At 53.3% G+C, this 24,470-nt stretch overlaps 4 protein-coding genes across 4 annotated transcripts; 3 read left to right on the top strand and 1 right to left on the bottom strand.

Moving 5' to 3' along the window:
- Window positions 1–305: 305 nt before the first annotated feature.
- On the top strand, window positions 306–5,237 carry BBA_09149 (RING finger membrane protein; the record flags this gene model as incomplete). Its single annotated transcript, XM_008604246.1, has 1 exon — window positions 306–5,237. One exon carries the CDS (start codon window positions 306–308, stop codon window positions 5,235–5,237), a length of 4,932 nt encoding a protein of 1,643 aa, XP_008602468.1.
- Window positions 5,238–6,843: 1,606 nt separating this feature from the next.
- Window positions 6,844–8,685, top strand: BBA_09150 (nuclear distribution protein nudE; the record flags this gene model as incomplete). Its single annotated transcript, XM_008604247.1, has 2 exons — window positions 6,844–7,068; window positions 7,117–8,685. 2 exons carry the CDS (start codon window positions 6,844–6,846, stop codon window positions 8,683–8,685), a joined length of 1,794 nt encoding a protein of 597 aa, XP_008602469.1.
- A 4,315-nt stretch (window positions 8,686–13,000) lies between these two features.
- BBA_09151 (acetyl-CoA carboxylase) lies at window positions 13,001–19,999 on the top strand (the record flags this gene model as incomplete). Its single annotated transcript, XM_008604248.1, has 3 exons — window positions 13,001–13,162; window positions 13,239–13,504; window positions 13,600–19,999. 3 exons carry the CDS (start codon window positions 13,001–13,003, stop codon window positions 19,997–19,999), a joined length of 6,828 nt encoding a protein of 2,275 aa, XP_008602470.1.
- A 489-nt stretch (window positions 20,000–20,488) lies between these two features.
- Window positions 20,489–20,938, bottom strand: BBA_09152 (BolA-like protein; the record flags this gene model as incomplete). The annotated part of the gene is made up of 1 exon (XM_008604249.1): window positions 20,489–20,938. One exon carries the CDS (start codon window positions 20,936–20,938, stop codon window positions 20,489–20,491), a length of 450 nt encoding a protein of 149 aa, XP_008602471.1.
- Between the last annotated feature and the right edge of the window lie 3,532 nt (window positions 20,939–24,470).

Below are 24,470 nucleotides of genomic sequence, written 5' to 3' on the forward strand. Positions count from 1 at the left end.
GAAAGTGCTTCGCCACAGAGTAATTGTCGAAATACTGACTAAGCTGCCTGTCAACGATGACAAGTAGCGAGTACTTTTTTTCTCGCCCATATTGGTGCTTCCTGGCGCTAAATACAGGTATCCATGACCGCACCCCACACATTCATCAGCATCTCCTTCCGACATTGCCAAGCTAAGGCCGTAACCTCCGTTTGCCGCCCTGACCCTTACTGACATCACGACAGCACCCGCTTCGATCTTGAACTTGTTTACAATCTCATGGTTCCTCGAACCCTTTGCAAGTAGCTCTCCTCGCGCAGGGTACAATGGACGACGCAACCACAACCATACCCTCGTCCTCGCCGAGGCATGCCCGTCCGCCAACGAGGTCCGACAATCCCGCCTCGGGCACTGCTCCTAACGATGGCGTCCCCTCCATCTGTCGAATCTGTCGAGGCGAAGCGACCGAGACCGAACCATTATTTTACCCCTGCAAATGCAGCGGCAGCATCAAATTTGTGCATCAAGATTGCCTGATGGAGTGGTTATCCCATTCCCAGAAAAAGTATTGCGAGCTTTGCAAAACGTCGTTCCGCTTTACAAAGCTCTACGCACCCGACATGCCCCAATCGCTACCCGTTCACATCTTCATCGAACATATGGCCAAGTACCTATTCCGCAATATCTTGATCTGGCTTCGCGCAGTCCTTGCTGTTAGCACTTGGATATGCTGGCTACCGCTCTTCATGCGAGCTGTCTGGTCCTTCATGTTCTGGATCAGCGACGAAGGGTTGGGCGGCTCACTCTCATCGCTCCGAAGCGGCCAGGCCTCTTGGGAGGCTTCTTTACACAACCAATTCTTTGGCCAATGTCCTGCAAATCCGTTTGTCGATCTTGCCACGACAACCCTGGCCCAAGCTGCGACAATGATGAAGAATCTGCCCGGGGACCTTGGTGGTATTCCAAAATTCTCCGTCAAGTCGATAGGGTACGCCGCAAATACAGTCAACGGCACAGGCTCTTTTCGGTCGTACAGGGATGAGAATGGCACCATTACGGTTCTCTACGAGATCGATTCACCGTTTGCTTCTCTACTGAGCAACGTCACGTTTTTTCGCACTTTGACGCAGAGTCCTAGATTCAATAGAGCAATCATGTCCGTTGTCGAAGGCCAGATCATCACGGTTCTCGTCATTATCTGCTTTATTCTCATCATCCTTGTGCGCGATTACGTCGTCCAGCAACAGCCCGAGTTAAATGTGCGCGCCGCATTTGCTGAGCAAGAAGGTGATCAGGTAGACGCCTTTGAAGCCGGCCCGGAACAACTTCTTATTAGAGACGATGCTGCAAATGCAGCCGCCCGCGACCTCGATCACGATGCCATTGGGCATCGGCCTGATAATCGCCAATTGCATCGCCGTGAACCAGAGATGGATGAGCAAGAGGCCATCAATCAAGTTTGGGCCATGACTATCCGACCAGGCATATATGTCCCTGATCCCGAAGCTGGCGAGGAGCCGTCGCATGTCATGGAATATCTCCGCATATATCGACGTGCTCACGGTGATCATAGTGAGATTCTTCGAATTATCGAGCAAGAAGATACCGATGGCAGGCTTCGCTACTGGGCTGACGCTACTCGCCGAGCCATGTTGAGTAACAGACAACAGGGGCCTTCTGAGCACGGCCATGATTGGGCCAATTCCCGTGATATATTTGATCGCCCTGAAAGCCCAGTGTCCTCCTCTAGCCATCAAATTAATTACCCCCCTCGCGAGACAACTGCTATCAGTCGACAGGACTCTGATCCCCCCTCGCCCATGCTTCAGCGGGACCTTCCAGCCTCGCCTTCAACTCTCGGCAACGGGCTGCGACCTCGAGCTACATCAGCCGGACCTAGCCACTCAAATTCGATACATCCACTGGCGAACAACAGCTGGACCTTTAGTGAGCTACCAACCGACGAACAAGGGTCCGCGCGCAACTCACATGCACACGATGATTCCACATCAACCCATGGGAAAGGTATATTCGGCGATTTTGTTGACGACGCGTCGCCATCAAACTCAAGAGAGGCTTACCTAGGACCTGTCAATCACACGATTCAGGGGCAGGCATCCGACCGCGAACGAGACGAGAACGCTGTTCCTGAGCTTGAAACGGCTGTTCTACCAATCCAAGCTGAGACTCTTGCTGTCCCGCAAGGCGCTGCTCCTGTCAATCGCGAGCAAGATATTGGTTTTGTCGGCAGGGTTGCCAACTTCATGTGGGGCGACCTCGATCGCCATGCCGACGAAGTAGCACTGCAAGCTGCAGCAGAGCAGGATGCTGAAGACGATGCCTGGGTCGATATCGTCGACGGTGATGTCGGTGCAGATGACGCCCAGCCTAATGGCGAAGATATGATGCAAGCAGCGGCCGACGGCTTTGATCAAGAAGCTATTGACGACATGGAGGATTTCGAGGGGGTCATGGAGCTGGTTGGTATGCGCGGTCCTATCGCGGGCCTGTTCCAGAATGCCATCTTTTGCTCTGTCCTTGTATCCGTCACCATTTTCGCATGCATCTTTGTCCCCTACAACATTGGTCGTGTCACGGTCTGGCTCATGGCAAGCCCCATGCGTCTTGTTCGCATGATTGTCGAAATTTCAAAGCTCGTTCAAGATGCCCTCGTCATGGCTTGCGCATTCTTGTCCTGGTGCTTGATTAATTTGGTGGAGATGCTCGCCACCTTCCTGCCCAGCGGCGTAATTGCCAAAGTCATCGCAGTTCGAAAGGCATGCTGGGACCTTTGGATCAACGCCGGCGCCAGGATTTTCGATTACTTGTTCATGGACTTTCCCACGTCTGCAACAGAGATTCAAAACTTTTCAGCCATCAGCCACGCTGCTCTTATAAGTCTCAAGTCCCAAGCCTTCCGCTCATTCGAAGCCATTCAACAGCTGGGCTGGGCGATTTACAACAATGGTATCACTATACCGAGTGCGGAACATTTTCGGCTGCTTGGAACCAAGGTTAACGCTTCTCTGCAATTCGTCATTGCCTCCTCTTCGCTTCTGTTGACGCCCGACGCTTGGGTCATCAATCTGGGAGACTCCAAGGTCACTGAAGTTGTTGATCCTGAGCTTGCTCGTTGGTCTGGTGGCGATCGATTTTGGGCTATCCTGGCCGGATATGCCGCAGTCTTTGCCATGGCAGCCATGTATCTCCAACGCAACAGCCCGTTCTCAAATGGCGAGTTCATGAGAGCCTGGGAGGCAGGCATCATCGATACCCTTCATCAAGCTAGCGGCATCTTGAAGGTGATTTTAATCATCAGCATAGAAATGCTCGTATTTCCCCTTTACTGTGGAATGCTGCTTGACCTGGCGCTTCTCCCACTGTTCGAGGATACGTCTGTTCTATCACGGCTCATGTTCACACGCAACTATCCTGCGACGTCGATTTTTGTTCACTGGTTCGTCGGCACCGGCTACATGTTTCACTTTGCACTGTTTGTCTCAATGTGCCGCAAAATCATGCGCCCCGGCGTTTTATACTTTATCCGCGACCCCGACGACCCCGAGTTCCATCCTGTCCGCGACGTGCTGGAGAGAAACTTGATAACGCAGCTTCGTAAGATATTATTCTCCGCCTTTGTGTACGGAGCACTGGTCATTGTATGTCTCGGAGGTGTAGTATGGGGGCTCTCGTTCACATTGCCAACACTGCTGCCAATTCACTATTCGTCTAATGAACCAGTGCTGGAGTTTCCTGTTGATTTACTGTTCTACAACTTTTTGATGCCGCTGGCCATCAAATTCTTCAAGCCCGGAGATGGTATCCACGCCATGTACACATGGTGGTTTCGCCGATGCGCCAGAGCCCTACGTCTAACCTCTTTTCTATTTGGAGACCGCAAGGTTGACGAGGAGGGCAACTTGCGACTGGCAGAGTCAGCTGGAGCTGGTCTGTGGCAAAGCTTATTCTTGGGAATTGACAAGTCCAATAACACCGCTGTCAAATCGTGGAAAGATGCCGTCACTGGTGACGTGGGGGTGGAGGCTGGGGAGGCTGAGTCCGAAAACTTGAAAGCCCACAAGGCATATCTGGTCCAGTCTCAACAGCTGCTAGTAGACGGCAGATTTGTCCGCGCCCCTGCATCAGATCGTGTCAAGATTGCCAAGGGTCGCAAGGTGTTTATTACCGTCGACGAGGACAACAGGCGGCAGGACGGGAATGACGACGACGACCTTTACGCCTCGGATCAGTATCGTAACGTTTACGTGCCACCGAGTTTCAGGTCGCGCATTTTTCTCTTTATTCTCTTCATTTGGGTCTTCGCCGCCTTTACTGGCGTCAGCCTTACCATCGTGCCGCTTGTCATTGGGCGCATGATTTTCAAGGCTTTAATTCCCGAACATGTACGCACCAACGACATTTATGCCTTCAGTATTGGCATTTATATTCTCGGAGCAATTTGCTACTTGGGGGTACACAGCCGCAGGGTCCTGGATAAGGTGGAGGGATGGATGGCGAGCGCGCGCGAAGAATTTGAGGTAGGGACAGCAGTAAACCGCACATTATCGACGTTTGTGCGGGCGGCTCAGCTCGTCTACACCTACTTTTTTCTTGCCATTGTCTTGCCACTGCTCGTCGCATTGCTTGTGGAACTGTACGTTGTTGTTCCGCTGCACACGTACATGAATTCGCCAACAGCAGGCACGATTGAAGCAGGCAAGGTGGGCCATTTGAGTCAAGGCAAACATACAGTACGCCTCACACAGGTGTGGACTCTGGGCTTGCTGTACATGAAGCTAGGCGCGCGGATGATCACTTCACTGTTTCCGGATAGTCGGCCGGCCTTGGCGGTGCGAACCGTGCTGCGACGAGGCTGGCAGCATCCTGATGTAGGCGTTTTCACGCGTGCATTCGTCATTCCCGGGCTAGCGATTGCTCTGGTGGCGATTTTTACGCCGCCATTTGTAGCAAGATACCTAGTGCACTATCAAGTGTCAGGATGGGTGCCAAAGGCGGGTGAGACTGCAGAGGAGCTGGCAAAGCTGGCGATATTCTATCGGTACTCATACCCCGGTGCAGCAGTCTTGCTGGTAATGATGAAGAACGGCATGATGCTCGCAAACGTGTTTAGCAAGTGGACATCAGGCGTGCGAGACGAGGCATACTTGATTGGAGAGCGGCTGCACAATTTTGGGGCTGCGACGGCGGGAGCGAGGAAGGGTAGAGCGACGTGGCGAGCGGGAGGGAACCGACTATAAATGATGGGTGGAACAAGGCGTTGCTTTTTACGTATGATGTACATTATTTGTTATGGCACAATAAAGCTGATGAATGATTCAAGCCTAACGAAGCGGGTGTTTTCTAGCTGCGCCAAGTCGGCAGTAACACGTCGCCGCCCAATGTATTTCGTGATGCATCATGCCACCTACGTTCCAGTCTAATCTCATCTTGCCTTATATCTTTGTCTCCTGTACTTCGACAATCCTCAGCGTTTAGCCAGCCTTGTTTTGACATTTGGCGACGTGTTTCTTGCGATATAATGGAATACAGGACCGATACCCTGCAGATGGTCAAATATACGGCTTTCCTACGGAAGTACATTGCGGGTGATTCAAACCAATGTCAGACGAAAGTACGGATATATCGATGTTGATAACGTCTCAGTTTCCAGACGTGCATAAGAGAGCAAATTATCAAAGGTCATGCGACATGGTCTACCAGTGTTGAGATGTGGCGCGGAACAAGGATAATGCCCCTGACTTTAGACAACCGTTGTACAACCGATCGAGCGAGCCTATTAAATCGAACGGTATTACCCGGGGCAACCAGGAAATTGAGCTGATGAGGTTTTATTCGCATTCATTTTACATTCTGCGGCTGCTGCGTGCAGGCATACTTTCTTTCACCAGGGATCCTGTCTCCGGACTCTGGAGACGTGGGAATGAATCACGTGAACCGCCACAGACGGTCGCGAGGTTTGTTGTGGCTGGGGGTGATGGCAGGCTATTTTGGCGCCGGTTGCCCATGACTGCAAGGTGGAAGGGCCCCGCTAGACTCAAAACAGCCCAGATGCGCTGGCAGCCCCTCTTGGGACCCTGGCACCTGGCCCTGTTGCCCTGCTGCTGCAACTGCGCTTTCAGGGCACCACATGTGCGCTGCAAGTTCCCGACGGCAGTGACCGCGGTGCCTGGGGAACTTGTCATCAGCCACGCACCAGCCACAGTTGGGCTGCAAACACACATGACTGGGTCGGCGTCACAGGCCAAAACACCCGCCACACTGGGCGCGCATCCCGGCCTCCCTATGACCTTCCCTTTTCCTGCTTCTCCCATCCACGCGGCCTCGCACGACTTTCCGCGACAAGGTAAGCAAAGAACAGCCTGGGCTTTTGCGACAGCCCTTTCGACAGGCTTCTCTCGACAAATCTTTCGTTCCTATGCGCGACTTCGAATATCCGACTACTCCTTTTTCCTCGATTACACCTCACCGCTGTTCCCCGCCAGGAAGCCACGACAACCACTTTACGCCTCCCCCCTTACGACAAACGACAAGCGACAAGCGACAAATTCCAGACGTTGCGCGTATTGATTGAATATTATAAAGGCTTTCCTGTTTATGCCGTTTTGATATTCTTTCTTTCAACGCGTTTAAACTCTTCGTTACTCTTTCGCTCTCGCCCTCGTTCACACGATACCTAGCAAACGTAACCTTGGTCACACTCTTCCATTCGGTCGCCTTGCCACAGTGATTAGCTCAACGCATAAGCCAACAAGAGTATTCACGACAGCATTATTCATGCTCCCTGCCACGTATCCGTCATCGTAGCTGCGATTCGACCGCTACAGCAGCTGCGCAACGCACAGCATGGAACCACCCTCGTCACCGCCCGGCGAGACTGCCACCGCTGAGGATGCGCTCTCCTGGTACAAGTCCCAGTATGCGCAGCTCGAGGTTGAGCTTGCCGAGTTTCGCGACTCCAGCCGCGAGCTCGAACAGGAACTAGAGAAGGACATTGAGAGAGCAGAGAAGCAGGAGAGAGTCTTTCAGGAAAAGGCAGAAGCTCTCGGTTTTGAGGTGCAAGAGTGGAAGGTGAGATGTTCTAGTTCAGAGTCTTTTACCAATTGCTAACAAATGTAGCGCAAATACAAGGAATCCAAAACCGAGGCCGCATCGGCGCAAAATGCCCTCGAAAAGGAAATCACCGTCCTCCGCGATGCAAACCGCACCCTGCAAATGAAGCTGCGCGACTCTGAGGTGGCCAATGACGATTTTGAGCGCCAGGCGCGCAACACCACTTCGTCACTCGAGGACATGGAGTCCAAGTTCAACCAGGCCATTGAGCGCGGCGTCATCATGGATGAGGAGATGAAGCAGGGCGAGCAGGAGCGTGAGAAGCTGCGTATTGAGTCTCAGCGTTTGCGCGAGGAGCTGGCCGAGCTCAAGATCGAGGCCGAGCTCATGCAAGACAAGATCCAGAAGCACGAGGCCCGCCAGCACCACCTTTCCATCATTTCCACCGACATGTCCGCCCTCGGCTCGCCCACCTTTGACCGGCATACGGAAATGTCACCCAATTCGATCGCCAGCTCGCCCCTCATCAGCACACCGCCACCCAACGAAAAGGCCCCGTCATCAGTAGGCACCGTCTCCGACATCAACGAGCCGCCCTCGCCGCCCATGTCCGAGGCATCCAACCCGGTGCCCAGGGTTGCACCCTCCAAAACACCTGTCCGCACACTGCAGCGCAAACCGAGCCGTCTCCCTTCGCTGGACCAGAGTGTAACACCCAAGCCCCGCGTCAAGTCGACGACCACCCGCATGGCTCCCCCGCGTGTCTCTGGTACAAGCCTTGGCTCAGGCTCCAAATATCGCACACCCGCCAACAATCGTTCCACCAACTCTCGCACGACGTCACATAAGCTGCCAGCCTCCAACTCGCTTTCTCACATTCGCACGCTGACGGAGAAGATGCAGCGATTGGAGGCGCGCGTGCACAATGTACGATCGAAGCTTCCCGGACCGGCGAGCAGCCCGCCGCGCGCCTCGCCGCGATCTGCTAAGCACATCAATGTTCCGTCGTCGGTGACGGTCCGTTCGCGCAAGCGCACAGCTGGCTCGGCGACGTCGTCCATAAACGGAGACGAGAAGACGCCGACTAACTACCGAGCCTCGACCTCGTCACGACAAGGCCACGTGCCTAGACTCAGCACATCCAACATGAACCGCCTGTCGTTTGGTCCGCTGCCAAACCGGGCACCTGATGCAGACAGCAGCCGGCCTAGCTCGCGGACCAGCATGTCATCATACGCGCGACCCCCTTCACGAACAGACATGGCGCCCCCAAGACCCATGTCGCGCACGTCGACTCGCACACCCCTCAGCCGACCCCGATCATCCATGTCCCTTCACAGCCACTCGCACTCAGCCAGCACGCACCAGCTCGATCTCGACATTGAAGAGGAGCACGAGGGCAGCCTACAAACACCGAGCCGGCGTGGCACGTATGGCAAGGTGGATTTCAGCAGCAGCATGAGCGGTGTCCCAATGTCTAGTGGCTCGTCGATTCCGATACCCGGCGGTCGTAGGCAGAGCGGTGACCGTCGAACGAGTGTTGGCGTAGGTCGAGTCCCCATGGTGGCGGGTCGGCCTAGCACAGCCGGCGGGCAAAAGCTGCCCGAGGCGAGCGACTTGGGCGAGACGTATTAAGGAAAGATGTTGAGCGACGCGTAATCATAGATATATTCCCTGGCTGTACTATGGAAGCGAGTATTTGCATTTTTGGGCTTGTTTTTATATTATAAGACGGCACGATCCCCCATGATGTTTATATATCTCTCGAGAAAGAAGAGACGGGTGGGGGTAGTGTTTATTGTTTTTATGACGAATTATGGAACATTTCTTTTTATCTTGAACAAGGCAACGAATGGCCAATACCCCTGTTTGTGCAAAGGACGCGAGAAAGGAAGGGTTACGATAGGTTGGTATGGAGAGTAAATGATATAAGATTTAGGGTGTGACTTGTAATTGACGACGTCATATCAAGATATTTTTAAATGAATACGACTATGCGTTCTATGCGCTAAGATGAGATTAGGATGCATATTTCTCTGATTACGGCCGAGATGGGCTATTGACCCCAAGTGAGCACGTTGGCGGACTTCATGTAGGGAAGAGAAGAGTAGAGAACAAGGCTAGGGTAGCAAGAGAAGAAGCGAAGAGGTGAAGTGAGGTGAGAGCTAGAAGGGTGAGATTGGAAAGACGGTGGAGCGTCATGAGGGAGATTTTGCATGTGGAGAAGGAGGCGGGTTTGATCAATGGTGGACCGTAGAGTATGACTGGGCTGGAAGATGGAATCGAAGTTGGGTTACGAGGAAGAAGCAGTAAAATGGTGGAAGCCCGAGAAAAGAACGCGAGAGGTATGGAGAGTGTGTCGACAAGGGTAGCAGCGGAAATCACATGGCAGAGAATGACTTGTTCTCGCCAGCAAAAGTTGGCATTGTGCCTTTGATGCCCGAGCACATCTAGGTAGCTGCGTAGTGAAGATGGTGATGTCGGGTTATGGCATTCATAACGGTCACGGCAGGCACACTTTAAGCAGATCCCCGATGAGCATAAAAGAAATGGGACGGCTTGGTGATGGATGGGAAAGCAGTAGAAGTTTTGTCAGATTCTAATTCTTTTTCAGAATTGCCTTGTTTGGCAAATGTAAAGAACGCGGGATGTGGGAAAAGGGAGATGAGGCTGTCAGCGGACGAACGGCGGAGAGCCTGTCGGCAGAGAGTCGGCCGGCCACCGTGGTTGCCCAAGATGGCAACAGAGACCGGAGCAGGACCGGTCAGCGTCAATCTAGGGGCTAGAGTTTACTTGTTTCTTGTCTTGATAATGATTACTTTTTATTAATACAAAAGCAGTCCGCGAACCAAACCATTGCTCCTCCGGGGGTCCGGATGGCTACTGTGCGAAAAGAAAGCCGAAAATGGATTGCGATTTTGTTGTAAAGACGCAAATGGGACCCGGCGATGCGTCTTGGGAAACAAAACGTGCGCCTTTTTGTCCCAAGTTGGAGTCTGCCTGTCGGAGGAGGGAGGGCACACTTTTTTCGGGTCAAGCCGTGTAAGACGGGGGAATATGAATAAGATGTCATCAAAGACGCCTCGTGCAGCCGGCTGAATGTGGACTAGTGTTGCTGGGCTGATGTGGGGACTTTCTAGTTGGTTCGTAAAAGGGGGTGTGTGGTTAGTTTAGTTTGGCTGGGCTCAGGTCAGCAAAATAGCAGTAGATATTTAGATGTCAGCCGAACAATGATTGGCATTGTTTGAGATCCCAAGATGATGGGAGTTGGACAAGGGAGCGATTAGTTTTATTGCCCTTGCATTTGGCGGGCGGGCTCTTGGAAAATAATTTTGCATGCCATGTTGGGGGAGGCAAAAATCGGAGAGCCGCAAAGGTGGGGCGCCGGGGCGGGGGACTCAACAATTGGGAAGAGCACAAACAGGATGAATGGTCATGATGAGTTGGAAAAGGGAGGGGGCCTATTGGATGATGAAAAGAGGGTAGGCAAAGTTGCGGAAACTTGAGCTGCGATTTGTTTTCTCTTTTTTTCTTCCGACTTCATTCGTCGTTTTCGCCGGGACTTGGTGAACCCGAGTGGTGTTGACCGAGATGTTATGTACTTGAGTGTTGACATCTCAGTTTCTTCGTGCAGCATACAAGATGGCGAGGACAACTAAATTGAATTACAGTTTTGCATAGATGTCAGCTCCGCTTGGCATCCGTCACCGTGGGACTTTTTTTTTTCTCCCGATCTGATATCGCCCATAGTTATTGCTGCATCCTAGCCATGCCATGTTGGGATTCATCAAAAGAAGCGCCAATCAGGATGCATGATTAGCACTAGATTAAGTGCATATATTTGTGCATGCATTTGTGCATGTGCATGTGGTTGACTTACTGGTACACCCCCTCCTTGGAACACTCTCCAGTTTCCAGACGCGCAACAATGCATTGCTGGCTGCCGCTGTCAGGTTCTTCTTCGTGTGTCGGAGATATTGTAGACTCTTTTGCATGGTACATGGATGAAGAAGAAATGCTCGATTTACCCTCTGCAACAAGTTACGTTGATGCAGGGAGCAGCAGTAGTATCTCCACCCTACAGTCACTTCACACACCCCCTCACGGCGATTCTGTCATCAGCTTCCAGTTGGCCTCTGGACCTGCTTACGTGCAGTTGTACGTTTCGGAGCTCCATGTCTGTAACTAGTACGAACTAATTGTGTCGTATCAAGCTGTTCCTGATTACACTCCCACGTCCGTCTTCCAATAGCTGAAGGATAGCCTTGGGCAGACCAGATACATAATCCTCAGAGCGCCGTCTTATGCCCCATCTGCGGCTGTCTTTTGATTTTCCTCTTTCTAGCATTTACTCTGATAGACTGTTTGAATCATCTCGTCGGCTTCTATTTTTATACATTTCTTGTTCCTTCGAAGCGATTATTTCGATACTCGACTGCCCCCACGACGACACTACGACGAGACTGGTAAGTAATGATGTTAATGTGGAAACCAGTCGATTTCTCTCTTTCTTTCTCTCTCTCTCTCTCTCTCTCTCTCTGTATCTTGTCTGCTCTCTGGGATGCCATGGCTACAAAGGACAGTCGGAAAAAAAGACGAGGGCGCAAGAAGCTTCTTATCGGCGCTAGTAAGAACGGCCTTTCCCAAACCCCCCGACAGAATGCGCTGTAAAGCAGCCGCCCGGAGCTCATCAATTCATCGCTTGGCCCTTTTTCTGGGTCGACCCTGACTCGGGGGCAGCGTGAAACTGCCCGAACGGTCAATTGGGAGACTACCCCCGCGACAACTCGCTGTCTGAGCTGAAAGGGGATAGCTGCGGTGATTACGGCAACGCAGTCAGTTGGCAAGTAAGGTGGGTTGGGGGAATTATTCGCTGCCACTGTTGCAGCTGAAACTGGGCCCTGATGAGCGCCGAAAGCTCGTCCCCGCTGGCTTCGGGTGATTGCCACAAGACTGGACAAACAGGCTGGTCATGGTTCCTGAGGCAGCTTCCAAAATGAGAGACTGTGAGATGTGGGATGGAGAGATGATAAAGATGAGAGAGATGAGAGAGATGAGAAAATTGCCTGGCGCTCCACCTTCCCCAAAAAGAGTCCCAACTTGAAAAGAGGTGCCGTCTGACTTTTCGGAACCCCAACAGATCAAAAAAAGAAGCGTCCTTCTTGCCCATTCATTTGGCCAGCCGCTAGCGTCATTGGCTTCCTTGCGAACTACCTTGGGGTACGGTTCTCTCTATTTCCCTTCTACAGCATTTTGACATAATTTCTTCGCCATCTCAAGGTGCAGAATTGTTACAAGTACGCTTATTCCTTGTTGAGCCAAATTTTTCTCGAGCTTCAGCGATTTTTTGGCGCATATTTCAGCAATTCACCCCCATCGCAAGCTCCCCTCTACACGCCCCTCTGGTCACTCCCAAGTCTCCAAGCGGTCCCTCGTCCCGTGTTTGGGTACGTGCTAGTACTTGCCAGTACTTGCGGGTACTTGCTGCAACCTGTTGTCGCTTGCTCGTCCCTCCAAGAAAAAGCTCCCGCGACATTCCTTTTCAAGCCTCTTCTCTTCTCTCCCAATCCCATCCTCCTCACCCACCCTTCAACGGCTGCTGCAGCTTCTCCACGACCCTGTCAATCCTCTTTATACTTGATTTTTCTCAGCATCTGCATTGACTGCTGCAACTCACGTTTCTGTATATTGATTCTCTCTGCCAGCCTAGGTTTCTTCTTCTTTCCTCCCACCACCTCGAAACCGACATTGTCTGCTCTTCTCGGCGCAACCGCGACATCTCGTCCGCCTACTCCTACCGACTCCTTCTCCTCTCTTCACCTAGCCCTTACTTTGCCATTCTCCCATGAAGCCCTGAGCAAGCTTTCTGGCCGCTACGCATTCAACGACCGCCAAGATCCTCCCTTTTTCCTCCCCACGACAACATTTACATACATACACATCCGTCGCCATGGCTTCTGAGACCACAAATGGCGCCAACGGCCATGCCTCATATGCCGAGAAGCATAGCATTGCTCCTCACTTTATTGGCGGCAATAGCCTAGAAAATGCCGCTGCGAGCAAGGTCAGGGACTTTGTGGCCCAGCACGACGGTCACACTGTCATCACAAACGTAAGTTCCTTCACTCTGACACGCGACACGCCATAACTGGCACCAATTAAATTCTGGATGTCTAACAATTCTCCAGGTTCTGATTGCCAACAACGGCATCGCTGCCGTCAAGGAGATTCGTTCCGTACGAAAATGGGCCTACGAAACGTTTGGCGACGAGCGCGCCATACACTTCACCGTCATGGCCACCCCCGAGGATCTACAAGCCAACGCCGACTACATCCGCATGGCCGACCACTATGTTGAGGTCCCCGGTGGCACAAACAATCACAATTACGCCAACGTTGAGCTCATTGTCGACATTGCCGAGCGCATGAATGTTCACGCCGTCTGGGCTGGATGGTACGTCACACTCTTAGAACACCAACACACAATCTCAACCTCGACTTTTCCATTTGCACAGTCTCCCATGTGTACCAACATGCTAATAACTCCAGGGGCCATGCTTCCGAGAACCCCAAGCTTCCCGAGTCTCTCGCCGCCTCTCCCAAGAAAATCGTCTTCATCGGACCCCCTGGCTCCGCCATGCGCTCGCTAGGTGACAAGATTTCTTCCACAATCGTTGCCCAGCACGCCAAGGTTCCCTGTATTCCCTGGTCCGGTACCGGCGTCGACCAGGTTGAGGTCGACAAAAAGGGGATCGTCACCGTCACCGACGACGTCTACTCCAAGGGCTGCGTCACCTCGTGGCAGGAGGGTTTGCAAAAGGCAAAGGAGATTGGCTTCCCCATCATGGTCAAGGCCTCCGAGGGTGGTGGTGGCAAAGGTATTCGCAAGGTCACCAACGAGGAAGACTTTGAGTCCCTCTACAAGGCTGCCGCCAGCGAAATTCCCGGCTCTCCCATCTTCATCATGAAGCTCGCCGGCAATGCCAGACATTTGGAAGTCCAGCTTCTCGCCGATCAGTACGGCAACAACATTTCCCTCTTTGGCCGTGACTGCTCCGTCCAGCGTCGCCATCAAAAGATTATCGAAGAAGCTCCCGTCACCATTGCCAACCCCAACACCTTCAAGGCCATGGAGAACGCCGCCGTTCGTCTCGGAAAGCTCGTCGGCTACGTCTCAGCTGGTACCGTCGAGTACCTCTACTCTCACGCCGACGACAAATTCTACTTCCTCGAGCTCAATCCCCGTCTCCAGGTCGAACATCCCACCACTGAAATGGTTACCGGCGTCAACCTGCCCGCCGCTCAGCTCCAGATTGCCATGGGTCTGCCCCTTCACAGAATTCGTGACATTCGTCTACTCTACGGCGTCGACACAAAGGCCACCACTGAGATTGACTTTAACTTTGAGAATGAGGGCGCTGGCGAGATCCAGCGTCGCCCCAAGCCTCGTGGCCACACCACGGCCTGCCGTATCACCTCGGAAGACCCCGGTGAGGGCTTCAAACCTTCCAACGGTGTCCTGCACGATCTCAACTTCCGTTCCTCCTCCAATGTCTGGGGTTACTTCTCCGTTGGTACCCAGGGTGGTATTCACTCCTTTTCCGACTCACAGTTTGGCCACATTTTCGCTTACGGTGAGAACCGAGCTGCCTCAAGAAAGCACATGGTTGTTGCCCTCAAAGAGCTGAGCATTCGCGGTGACTTCAGAACCACCGTCGAGTACCTCATCAAGCTGCTTGAGACGGAAGACTTTGAGGACAACACAATTTCCACCGGCTGGCTTGACGAGCTCATCTCCAAGCGCCTGACAGCTGAACGCCCTGACACCATGCTCGCCGTCATCTGTGGTGCCACCACCAAGGCTCACATTGCCTCGGAGGCTTGCATGGCCGAGTACCGCGCCGGTCTCGAAAAGGGTCAGGTTCCCTCCAAGGACATTATGCGCACCGTCTTCAACCTTGATTTTATCTACGAGGGCTTCCGCTACAAGTTTACTGCCACCCGCTCCAGCCCGGATAGCTACAACTTGTTCATCAATGGCTCCAAATGCTCTGTCGGTGTCCGTGCCCTCTCTGACGGCGGTCTCCTGATTCTGCTTGACGGTCACTCCCACAACGTCTACTGGAAGGAAGAAGTTGGCGCCACGCGCCTGTCTGTTGACAGCAAGACGTGTCTCTTGGAGCAAGAAAACGACCCTACGCAGTTGCGCACCCCCAGTCCCGGCAAGCTTGTCAAGTACACGGTTGAGAACGGTGCTCACATCAAAGCCGGCGCCACCTATGCCGAAGTTGAGGTCATGAAGATGTACATGCCCCTCGTCGCTCAGGAGGCCGGTATTGTTCAGCTCATGAAACAGCCTGGTACTACTCTCGAAGCTGGTGACATCCTCGGTATACTGGCCCTCGACGACCCCAGCCGCGTCAAGCAGGCCCAAAGCTTTGTTGACAAGCTGCCCACCTTGGGTGACCCCGTTGATCTCGGTGCGAAACCCGCTCAGCGTTTCCAGCTTCTCCACAATATCATCAATAATATTCTGCTCGGTTATGACAACTCGGTCGTTATGCAGGCCACTCTCAAGGAGCTCATCGAGGTCCTGCGCAACCCTGAGCTTCCGTACAGCGAGTGGAGCGCCCAGTTCTCTGCGTTGCACTCCAGAATGCCCCAGAAGCTGGATGCCCAATTTACCCAGATTGTCGAGCGTGCCAAGGCCCGCCAGACCGAGTTCCCTGCTCGCCCTCTTCAAAAGGCCTTTTCCAAGTTCCTCGAGGACAATGTTGCCGCCTCCGATGCTGACCTGCTCCGCGGCACCCTCGCCCCCCTGACGCTCATTTTGGACAATTATGCCGACGGCCAAAAGGTCCGTGAGTTAAACTTCATCCGCGGTCTGCTCGAGTCCTTTTGCGAAGTTGAGAGCCTCTTCCGCGGAAGCGGCCAGGAGGAAAACGTCATTCTCCAGCTTCGCGAACAGAACAAGGACAACATCAACAAGGTCGTCCATATTGCCCTCTCCCACAGCCGTGTCAGTGCCAAGGCGGCCCTCATCCTGGCCATCCTCGACGAGTACCGTCCCAACAAGCCCAACGTTGGCAATGTTGGCAAGTACCTCCGCGATACCCTTCGCAAGCTTACTGAGCTTAGCTCGCGCACTACTTCCAAGGTTTCTCTCAAGGCTCGTGAGATTATGATTCAATGCGCTCTGCCTTCACTCGAGGAGCGTACCTCGCAGATGGAGCATATTCTTCGCTCCTCCGTCATCGAGTCTCGCTACGGTGAAAGCGGCTGGGACCACCGTGAGCCTAACCTCGACGTCATCAAGGAGGTTGTCGACTCCAAGTACACTGTATTCGATGTCCTCACTCTCTTCTTTGGCAACGAAGACCCTTGGGTGTCGGTCGCCTCGCTTGAAGTCTACATTCGCCGCGCTTACCGCGCCTACATCCTCAACAAGGTCAACTACCACTCTGACGACAGCGACAACCCTCTCTTTATCTCTTGGGACTTTAAGCTCCGCAAGCTTGGTGAGGCCGAGTATGGCCTGCCTATCCAGTCCGCTGCTCCCTCTGCTCCTGGCACGCCTCTTGGCAACGAGTTAGGTAGTTCCAAGCGCGTTTACTCCATTAGTGATATGTCCTACCTCGATGCCAAGATTGCCGACGAGCCTAGCCGTATTGGCGTCATTGTTCCTTGCAAGTACATTGACGAGGCAGATGACCTGCTGCAGAAGGCCCTCGAGGCGATTGCTTACCAGCTCAAGCGGAACCGCCAGACTAACCCCTCTGGCCTCATTGCGGACCTTAGTGGCAAGCGTAAACCTGTTCAGTCCTCTACTGCTCGCGGCACTACTGATGACCTGAGCGCCGTTATCAATATTGCAGTACGTGATGCCGAAAGTCAGGATGATGAGGAAACACTCGCCCGAATCCGTCCCATCGTTGCCCAGTTCAAGGAAGAGCTCCTCGCCTGTGGTGTACGTCGCCTGACCTTCATCTGCGGCCACAGTGACGGCTCGTACCCTGGCTACTACACTTTCCGTGGGCCTCACTACGAGGAAGATGACAGCATCCGTCACAGTGAGCCCGCTCTCGCTTTCCAGCTCGAGCTTTCTCGTCTGTCCAAGTTCAACATCAAGCCCGTTTTTACCGAGAATAAAAACATTCATGTGTACGAGGGTATTGGCAAGGCTGCCGATTCGGACAAGCGCTACTTTACTCGTGCTGTCATCCGCCCCGGCCGTCTTCGTGATGAGATTCCCACGGCCGAATATCTCATCTCTGAGGCTGACCGCGTGGTCAATGACATCTTCGACGCTCTCGAAATCATTGGCAGCAACAACACGGACATGAACCACATCTTCATGAACTTTAGCCCGGTGTTCCAGCTTGCTCCCTCGCAAGTTGAACACAGCCTTCAGGGTTTCCTTGACCGCTTCGGCGCCCGTGGTTGGAGACTGCGTGTTTCCAACGTGGAAATTCGCATCATCTGCACCGACCCCAAGACTGGTCTGCCCTACCCCCTGCGTATTGGCATCACCAACACCTCTGGCTACGTTGTTGACGTCGACCTGTACGCTGAGCGTAAATCTGAAAAGGGCGAGTGGGTATTCCATAGCATCGGTGGTACCAAGGAGAAGGGCCCCATGCATCTTCTGCCTGTCAACACTCCCTATGCCACCAAGAACTGGGATCAACCCAAGCGTTACAAGGCTCATCTCATTGGTACCCAGTACGTGTACGACTTTCCCGAGCTCTTCCGCCAGGCCATCCAGAACAGCTGGGTCAAGGCTGTTAAAAGCCAGCCTGCTCTTGCTGCCCACCAGCCCAAGACGGGTAACTGCATCTCATTCACCGAGCTGGTTCTCGATGACAAGGACAACCTGGATGAAGTCAACCGTGAGCCCGGCACCAACAAGTGCGGCATGGTTGGTTGGATCATCCGCGCTCGCACTCCCGAGTACCCCAGCGGCCGTCGCTTCATTGTTGTCGCCAACGACATTACCTTCCAGATTGGTTCATTCGGTCCTAAGGAAGATAATTTCTTCAACAAGTGCACTGAATTGGCCCGCAAGCTGGGAATTCCTCGCATCTACCTGTCGGCCAACTCTGGTGCCCGTATTGGTCTCGCTGACGAGCTGATGCCTTATTTCAAAGTTGCCTGGAACGATGTCACCAATCAGGACAAGGGATTCCGTTATCTGTATCTTGACCAGGCTGGCAAGGAACGCTTCAAGAATGACGTCATCACTGAGGAGATTTCCGAGGCTGGTGAGAAGCGCCACCGGATAGTCACCATTGTTGGTAATGAGGATGGCCTTGGTGTTGAGTGCCTGCGTGGCTCTGGCCTGATTGCCGGTGCCACAAGCCGTGCTTATAACGACATCTTTACCGTGACCCTGGTTACTTGTCGCTCGGTTGGTATCGGTGCTTACCTCGTCCGTCTTGGTCAGCGTGCTGTCCAAGTAGAGGGCCAGCCCATCATTCTCACTGGTGCCCCTGCACTGAACAATCTGCTTGGTCGCGAGGTCTACACTTCCAACCTACAGCTTGGTGGCACCCAGATCATGTACCGCAACGGTGTTTCTCACATGACTGCCAACGACGACTTTGAAGGTGTCTCGCGCATCGTTGAGTGGATGTCGTATATTCCCGAGAAGCGCAACGCTCCCATCCCTGTCAGCCCTAGCACCGACACCTGGGACCGCGATGTCGCTTACTCGCCTCCTCAGAAGCAGCCGTACGATGTTCGCTGGATGATTGCTGGTAAGCAGGACGAGACTGGCTTCCAGGGCGGTCTCTTTGACAAAGACTCGTTCGTCGAGACTCTGGGAGGCTGGGCCCGCACCGTCGTCGTCGGTCGTGCTCGTATCGGTGGCATCCCGATGGGTGTCATTGCGGTCGAGACTCGCAGCGTCGAGAACACCACCCCCGCTGACCCCGCCAATCCCGACTCTATTGAACAGGTCAGCAACGAGGCAGGTGGTGTCTGGTATCCCAACTCTGCATTCAAGACTGCTCAGGCCATCAACGACTTTAACAATGGTGAGCAGCTGCCACTGATGATTCTCGCCAACTGGCGTGGATTCTCTGGTGGTCAGCGCGACATGTACAACGAGGTGCTCAAGTACGGTTCGTTCATTGTTGACGCTCTCGTCAAGTATGAGCAGCCCATCTTTGTGTACATTCCTCCTCACGGCGAGCTTCGTGGTGGTTCGTGGGTCGTCGTTGATCCCACCATTAACCCCACTGTTATGGAGATGTACGCTGATGAAGAGGCGCGCGGTGGTGTGCTGGAGCCCGAGGGTATCATTGGTATCAAGTATCGTAAGGATAAGCAACTTGAGACGATGACGCGCTTGGACGAGACGTACGCGCAGCTAAAGAAGAACTTGGCGGACCCCAATACGTCCAAGGAGGAGAAGGAGGAGATCAAGACCAAAATGGCCGCACGCGAGCGTCTGCTGCTCCCTGTGTACTCGCAGATTGCCATTCAATTTGCCGATCTTCACGACCGGGCGGGCCGCATGAAGGCCAAGGGTGCAATCCGCGAGGTGCTGGAGTGGTCCAACGCCCGCCGCTTCTTTTACTGGCGCGTGCGCCGCCGTCTCAGCGAGGAGTACATGCTGCGCCACATGGCCAGCACCATGCTGACGGCTAATCAGAAGGAGTCGGCGACCAAGACGAATGCGGCACGCGATCGCAACCTAAATCTGCTCAAGAGCTGGTCGAAGATTGAGAAGTGGGACAAGGACGACCAGGCGGTGGCAGAGTGGTACGAAAAGGAGCGCCGGACGATTGGCGAGAAGGTTGAGGCGCTCAAGGCCGAGAAGCTATCGGGTGAGCTGGCCGAGGTGGTGCGGCGCAACAAGGAGGCAGGTTTCAAGGGGATCCGGGAGGTGCTCCGCGTGATGCCTCTAGAGGAGCGTGATGCTATTCTCAAGTTTTTGAAGGAGTAATCCCGAAGAGACCAAAGGAGCAGGACAAAGAACAAGGCCAAAAAAGAAAAGAGAAACAAAGCATATCCTTAATGATAGATGGTGGGTTGTACGTTGATGGAGTTCTGTTTGTCATAGCTACGTATTTATGTTAATGCTCTATTGATTATTTATCCAGTCATATATGCGTGTGAACCGTAGAGAGGTAAATTGACAAGGGCCACAGTTGTTTTGACTAACGTTGAGCATCGGTCGTCGCCAAATGGCCCGTGAATAGCAATAGCAGGCTGTATGTTGAGGTGAATGCCACGTTTATATGTGGGTGGTTTAATATACATTTTGTCTATTTGTTGATACACGTCGAATATCGTCATTCTCGGCGAAGCCGATTCACCATCTCGTACATGCATACTTGATACCCATGCATGCCCATCCGCCAGACCTTTGTCCCTCCCCGCATTTTTTATTGTCCCTTCTTGTTCATGTACATGCCCGCGTGCTTCGTTGCGATCATGAACCGGGCACCCTCGTGCGAATCTGCACGCCGTGCCAGCTCTTCACCACGTCCCCCAGCGCCGCATTCACCATGCGCTGCTGCTTGAGTATCGTTTGTCCGCGAAACGCCTCGGCCTCGATTTCAATCGCATACATGCTGCCGCAGCCGCCCGACACGTCCTGCACGAGCACGGCGGAGGGGGACAGCGAGTCGGTGAGGAGCTGGGCGATGGCCGTCTCGGCGGGGGACATGCTGGGTGTTTCGGGCGGTATAGGTGAGGAGGAGGCGGCGGCGGAGGAGGAGGAGGAGGAGTATAGACGGCGCGGAGGGAAGGAGATGAGGCGCGGGTGGTTTTGGCGCGCGAGGACGGGTGGTCGGGTGGTGGTTTTGGTCGTGGTGATGAGGAGAGGGCGCGCGAGAATGGCGGCGCGACGGCAAGCGGCGCATAGACTTGAAGGAAGCATTGTGATTTGTGGTGTGGAACCTGTCGGTATTGGTGGTGGTGGAGGAGGCGCGAGAGATTGATTGATGGTGATGCTGGTGAGGAGAGTGAGTAAATGTGGTTGAAGATGATTATTCAGGATATTTTGGCGCGGCCGTGGATTTGCCGACGCTGGCCGAGGATAAGGTGTGGGGCGGCTTTGCAATCTGGTGATGGGAATTGGCTGTGTGGTGAGGAGATGAATTATAGGTAAATGGTGAAAGTCATCAAGTTGTGGGGGCAAAATCAAACTCTTTTTATCGATAACATACATGCTTATCTACTTTGGAGGTAGGTTAACAAGTTGGAGAGATGTTGCGTCGGACGGTGTGTTATTGGTGTGCAATATTGTAATGGAGGAACCAGGAGCTAGCTAGACAGTAGACATGAGCAATTCCACGAAAGAACAAGGAAGGAAAAGCAAACAAGAAGAAGAATTCGTATCTGAGAGTACGACTGTGTCCTAAAAAAAATCATCTCTGGCTAGTTTAGTATTCGGGCGTTTCGCTCGCCGCAAGAATGGTCTCGTTAGGTTATTTGGTTGGGATGAGAGAGGAATTGACAGCATACAAAGCTTAGCTTAGATAGAATTGTTTGTCAGTATTTTAATCGATCCCCCCAAGATCCTTGAACCATACCTTACTAGTAATGGTACGCAAACGCCGATTCCATGTAAACGTGCTGAAGTGGGTTCATCACCACGCCTACAAATTTCTTGCTGTTTATTACTGGTACACTCGGCAGCTACAACACGTCAATTGGCAAACCATGACTCGGTTCTCAACAAGACGCACTCGAAAAGTCGACAATGTTCGGCAGATAAACCACCTCTGCTCAGCGGATTACCGATAACTCTGCTTTCACCTCGTACCGGTCCACCTGTCAAGGTCCAGGCCCCCTTTCTTCCACCTGCCTAATCACTCTGCATGCAATTTCGCGTTCAACTCTCGCGCTCTGCATGTCCAGCTGAGCCACTCGCGCTCCTTCTACATCAAGTACAATACAGCTTTTATGCCATGACCCGTGTGATAACAGTGCCGGATTATAGGCGGCGCCGAGCGACTGCGGAGACGGAAACGAGCGAGCCCCTGGGGACGCCAACAGCAGCCCACATGCGGGCCGCAAGTCCAAAGAGGAAGCTGCTTCAAGGCTCGGCATCACCCTACGCACAAACAAGAATGGCATCATTACTGTCCTTGTTTTTACGCTTAACTGGTGTTTCGAACCGAGTTGAGAGACAAGCCCGCCTTTGCTGCAACACTGGAAGTTGCCGAACGTGGTGGAGTGGTGATGATCTCTGGATTTTGCCATGCAGGTGAAACACGATGTGATCACAAAGGAGAAAAAAAAACAAAGTCAGAGAGCATGAATGCCCAGCTATGGGGCATCTGCCAAGACCGACAATGGGCTCGGGGAACCTTTGCATATCGGCAGCGGTCCTCCTTGTGATGACAGTGTGGTGGAGCGCAATGCAAGCCGCTGGTCGCCGCCACCAGGCACAATGCCTGTCCATAACACCTCGGATCGTATTCGCTGCCGGCCCAAGATAAAAAGGATCGCAGGGATCAAAAGGTCCTTTGTGGGGGAACTGAGATGTACGGATCTGGCGGTGCCCTATGCTCGAGGGCAAAAGAGAGCCGAATTCTAGTCACTGAGTGCCAATTGTTCTCGGCAGCGATACCAAGTCAATCAGCAGGTAAAGCAACCAGCCAAATAATCAGGGATTGCACAATCTTCTGTCACACCCTCGATTGTGGACGGACGTAAGATTGGGCTCGCCATCGAAAAAGAGGCCCCAGCCCTCTTTTCCGGATGTGGCGCTTCAGAAGTGCCCGGCCGCCACCTGCGGAGAAGGCCAAGACGTTAGTGCTGCTGCTCATCATCAGGACTCACTTTTTACTAATGTGCAAATAGTTGCTTTTTTTTCGCACCTTGGCCGGCCCATCTGCATTTTTCTTTTCGCCGCTGAAAAGTCAGGCAAACGATACTACTAGAAAACCAACAAATCTCCGTCGCAACAGTGGTAGCTCTGCTCATGCCGCTGAAGAAACAATGTTACGGATAACTAGCCCTGTGCGGCTTGTAGCAGACAGAAACAATGTCTTACCCATTATCCGTACCTTTGTTGCGGACATGGCAGTCCGCGCGCAGACCAGGGGTCGCCCATTGAGTCTCGCGTACCCTTGAGAGCGCGGCAATGGATGCGCTCGAGCCCAATCAGGTCCACGCCTATCGGTCAAGAAACTACTCCGTAATAGTACGAGAAATACTTCCCGGCCGGCGAGAGCCCAGCGCTGCAGACCTACCCAAACCAGACAGGCCCGTGTCCCCGCACGCGATGCCCACATGGTCAGGAACAGAAACCTTACAGATATGTACGTAAGGTGAGTGGAATCGAGCTGGAGAAGCGTCCCCAATGCTGCACTCTGGTGCGGTTGACTGCAGAGGCGTTTCTGACCCTGGAACTACGCTGTAAGCCTCCTCATCCTGTCGTCGAAAAGTACCTGTGGCTGAGCGCTACCATTGAATGTCGACTAATGGAAACTCCCCATGTACTCCGTACAGCGCTGGTGTTTACGTACACATGACTGACTGGCCATGGCGCTGATCTGACAAGGACAAGCTGACACGCGCGCGTGGTTGTGCAGCCGAGAGCATGTTTTAATTCGGGGACTACAGGAGAGTCACTAGCGGCGTCACGCCCTGACTGGTTGCCTCCAGGACAGTCCTAGCAACTCATGACTGCGATAGAGAGTTTGTCTACAAAGTAATGATTGCCATGCTGCCAACTTGCTGTGTTGCTGACCCTCGGGGGCGAGCCTGACTGCAAGAAACACCGCCGCCAAACAGACGGCAAGGTCAGCAGCTTCCATGTACCCCGCAGCTTACTGCAATAATCTGCTGGTAGACGGAGCATCAGCGACGCGGCTGGCTGAATAAAATCTCGCAGCCTCGCTGGCACCCACAGTCGAGGCCTCACACCCGCCTGTGAAAGTCCTGGTTTGCCCATGTCTAAAAGGGACACCATCTCGCCCAATGGGGTAGGTCCTTAACCAGATAGCGTGCGCACTAATTTCGTCGGCGGCGCCATTTATTAGATGGCCTCTATCTGGGGCCAAAAGCAAAGGGGTTATACAGGCATGGCACAGCCATCGTTTACGACGGCCATGTGCAGAAAAGCCAAGCACCCGCATTCTCGTACCACGCACTTATGCAACTTGGTACTGCCCCCAAACGTAATCTGTCGACCTGCCCAGACGGGATGCGTCTGCGGCTGCAAGGCGCCCGCCCAAGTGGATAAGGAACATGGGTAAGCTCGTCCCCGGACCTTGTGAAGTCGTGACCATGTGCTTTTGGAGGCGCTGAGAGGGGGGGGAGGGAACGCGATAATGCGCAGACGGACCATGGCCACTATATAGATGGCCGTGCGCCCGGTTGAGCTCTCACCACCGAGGCCGTCATACTCTCGTTCTCTCCCAGTCCGACTTGGTAGCAAGTTGTAGCCTCTCTTTTTC

This window comes from Beauveria bassiana, assembly GCF_000280675.1.
Source record: "Beauveria bassiana ARSEF 2860 unplaced genomic scaffold BBA_S00046, whole genome shotgun sequence".
Classification (NCBI taxonomy): domain Eukaryota; kingdom Fungi; phylum Ascomycota; class Sordariomycetes; order Hypocreales; family Cordycipitaceae; genus Beauveria; species Beauveria bassiana.